The sequence below is a fragment of the Saprolegnia parasitica genome (assembly GCF_000151545.1).
Source record: "Saprolegnia parasitica CBS 223.65 unplaced genomic scaffold supercont2.813, whole genome shotgun sequence".
Lineage (NCBI taxonomy): Eukaryota > Oomycota > Saprolegniomycetes > Saprolegniales > Saprolegniaceae > Saprolegnia > Saprolegnia parasitica.
The window spans coordinates 1-3,163 of record NW_012157207.1 but is presented as its reverse complement, the minus strand read 5'-3'; the positions used below and the strand labels follow the sequence as shown (position 1 = coordinate 3,163).

Genomic DNA, 3,163 nt, shown 5'->3' with positions numbered 1-3,163 from the left:
ACGCGCGGCACAGTGGCAGATGCACTTAGCACTCCAACACCTCGACGGCCACATCGTCGTCCTGCGCCTTGACAGCCGTGACCTCGTCGACAGCCTCGTCCTGCAAGACCGAGGCCACCGCCGGCGCGCGGCTCTTCTTGGTCGCAAGCACCGCCGCCGCGATCGCCACGACAAGCGCCGCGCAGGCGACTGCAGCAGCAGCAATGTTCACGACACCGACGCTGGCGGACGCCGCGCCGGCGCTTTGGACCGAAGCAAAGTTCGACACAGCCGCCGGGGCATCCGTGGGGGCGTCAGTCGGGGCGTCCGTGGGCGCATCGGTTTCGGCGTCAGTGGGAGCATCAGTGACCTCGTCCGACTCGGTCGCGGCGGTAGTCGGGGCGTCCGTAGCATCGTCCGTAGGAGCATCAGTTTCGACATCCGTGGGAGCATCAGTGACCTCGTCCGACTCGGTCGAAGCCGTCGTCGGCGCGTCGGTGGGAGCGTCGGTGGGGGCGTCGGTGGTGGCTTCAGTCGGCTCCTCCGTGCGCGTCTCAGACGTCGCCGCGTCTTCGTTGGCACTCGCCGTCAGCTCGGTCGGGGCGTCAGTCGGGGCGTCGGTGGGGGCATCGGTTTCGGCGTCCGTGGGAGCGTCCGTAGGGGCATCGGTGGGGGCTTCCGTCGGAAGATCGGCGATAACGCCATCCTCTGTGGTCAAGACACAGCCAAAGGCGCCGTTGCCAAGGTCTGAGCAGACCGCGTCGGCCGGCAGCGAGCACGACAGCGTCAACGGATCAAACGACGGGATGCCTGGCACACAGTCGGCAAACGGCGCAGAGCTCTTGGTGGGACACGCGCCAGCGTTCGATTCGCCCGAGCACACGTCGCCTTGGATGCAGTACGTGGCGTCGCCGAGGACACTGACTTGTGTGCCGTCGCACTCTGCCACCTGCTTGGCGCTCTTGCGGAAGGCGCGCTTCTTGGCGGCCTTGGTCACCTTGGCTGCCTTCTTGACGTTGGCGTGCATGGCGTGCTTGGGCTGCGCATGGGCCGCGCGGTTGTGACGCAGGGCGTGGGCGCCGACGGGCGCCGCGTCGGCGTGGAGGGCGAGGATGACGGCGCAGACGCAGACGATGATCGACTTCTTCGAGAACATGATGGTGCTGCTGCGAAGGTCGAGCGAAAATGGGAAATGAAAATGAAATGCCACCGCGTTTGCAGGAAGATCGCTCGGACTAGGAATCTTTGGTGGAAGCCAATCACATCGCTTGTGATGTCGCATCTTTTGCGCAGGCCAATCACAGGACAGGCAAGGGAAACCACTGCGCGTGGATTGGCTGGAATCGCAACGACCGACCTAGGCGACACCGTCCAAGAAAGATCGCAATGCGATCCGAACGCTGTCCGTTACAAGGGCAAAGAACCCAACTTTGTCGCTTGGAGGTACCTGTGAATGACTCGTTCTCTTGTTTGATCGACTGCTTGAGCTCTGCCATTGCCACGCTGGTCGGCTAACGTCAATCAATCCCCTCTATCATGGGCACTCGTTCGCGCTAAGATCCTATATGCTGCATCATGGGCGTCGGTGGCTACTCACCCAGTAGCGTTGACAGATCTGCACCCACAACAAAACCGCTCGCGCTTGTTTTGCAGCACTCGACAAAACCAGGTCGAGTGTTGCGATCTGCTGGTCATTGATATCTTCTGTTTCCATCGGCACAGTTCCATCAAACAGCCACCTAGTCCGTTGGTGTGCTGTGCAAGAAACGATCGCAGTAGGCTCCGTAGAAGGTTGTCGCCTTTGAATCTAGAGTACGAGTGGTCGTCCTTGCTTGGCTTGTATTCTTTAGCTTTTGTATCGTGCTGTATTGATGCCTCAACACCAAACGAATTCACGATGCATGTCTCTGCCGGGCGATCGCTTGGTTGACGCAATCCGTTCCGCCAACTTGATCGATGATGGTCGCGTCAGGAGAAGAAATCATTTTCTTTGAGCAAAAGCACACGATGCAGCTTCGTAGACTGCTCATTGTCGTCGCTCTAGTGGGACTCGAAGCCGCCTCCAACCACTCGGCTACAGAACCAGCTCGCCCTCGTATCATGAACTCGACCATGAGTCGTCTCGAAAACACATTGACGACATCCGTGCACGTCCTCGGGGATGCCACGTATGCCGTGGAAGGCAATATCTGCGGCGTCCACGGCACTCGCTGTCCGCGCGCCGGCGACGTTGCCATCGCAGACTGCACTCCCTTTCTACCGAGCTACGTGTCCAGCGTCGGTTGCATCTTGTCGTCCGACACCTCGTGCAGCATCATTGCTTCCGTCGTGGACAGCAGCTCGGGTAGCTACTACGCTTGCGTGCTCCCGGTCGGTGGCGAGGCTCCCCGTGTCGTTGACAAATTTGCCTCTCGCCCGATCGACACGACTGCTGCACCGACGACACCAACGGCCACCCATGCAACGATGATCCTCGTCATTTCCGTAGCATGTTGTCTTGCACTTGCGATCGTCGTCGTCTTGATTATTAAGGCCAAGGCCCAGCGCACCACTCGCCAGCAAGCGGCTCAAGCGCGCGCAATCGTCGACCAAGCGCTCGTTCCATCGAGCGACGACGAGAGCGGTGGCGAAGTCATTCTTGTTTAACTATCGTCGGTATCGATGTTCTGCGTACAAGCACAAGTGGTATATCGTAATTCATACAATATAGGCCTCGTTTCGTGAGCGGAATGTGGAATAAAACAGTCAACATGATCACTTTGGAGTCACGTTTTCACGTTCACCCTCCCCGCACGGACATCCCTCTCAAGGGCAAATTGACCCACTTTTCACGTTAAAATTATCATTCCCCCCGCACGAGTCCAAGCTTATACTTTTTGAATTTCGGTATTTCATCAAGGACACGTTGTGTTGGCGACCAAGGGTACCCTAGTGGCGACGGACACGTTCGGAAGCTTTCGTCCGTCCACCTACAGTCGTGTATACTGGTATTAGGGAAGGCGACGGGCCCTCAAATACCCGGTAGACGCACGTTAACGTTAATATTCAAGGCATAAAACCTGGTGAGGCGTCTGCGATTGGTGGGATATCAAAGGACACAACTGTGCACAGTGAGTGCCCCGATCTAGGGAGCACTCGATAAAGTACGCCTCATCGAGCGTTTCTAAAGTGCGTCGTACTTGCA

The 3,163-nt window shown here is 58.2% G+C and overlaps 2 protein-coding genes across 2 annotated transcripts; one reads left to right on the top strand and one right to left on the bottom strand.

Moving 5' to 3' along the window:
• Positions 1-25: 25 nt before the first annotated feature.
• On the bottom strand, positions 26-1,160 carry SPRG_17854 (hypothetical protein; the record flags this gene model as incomplete). The annotated part of the gene is made up of 1 exon (XM_012357253.1): positions 26-1,160. The coding sequence occupies exon 1, from the start codon at positions 1,133-1,135 to the stop codon at positions 26-28; it is 1,110 nt and encodes a 369-aa protein (XP_012212643.1). The 5' UTR covers positions 1,136-1,160.
• A 931-nt stretch (positions 1,161-2,091) lies between these two features.
• On the top strand, positions 2,092-2,463 carry SPRG_17853 (hypothetical protein; the record flags this gene model as incomplete). The annotated part of the gene is made up of 1 exon (XM_012357252.1): positions 2,092-2,463. A coding segment is annotated over one exon (372 nt), but the record flags the coding sequence as incomplete, so codon positions are not given.
• Positions 2,464-3,163: the final 700 nt, after the last annotated feature.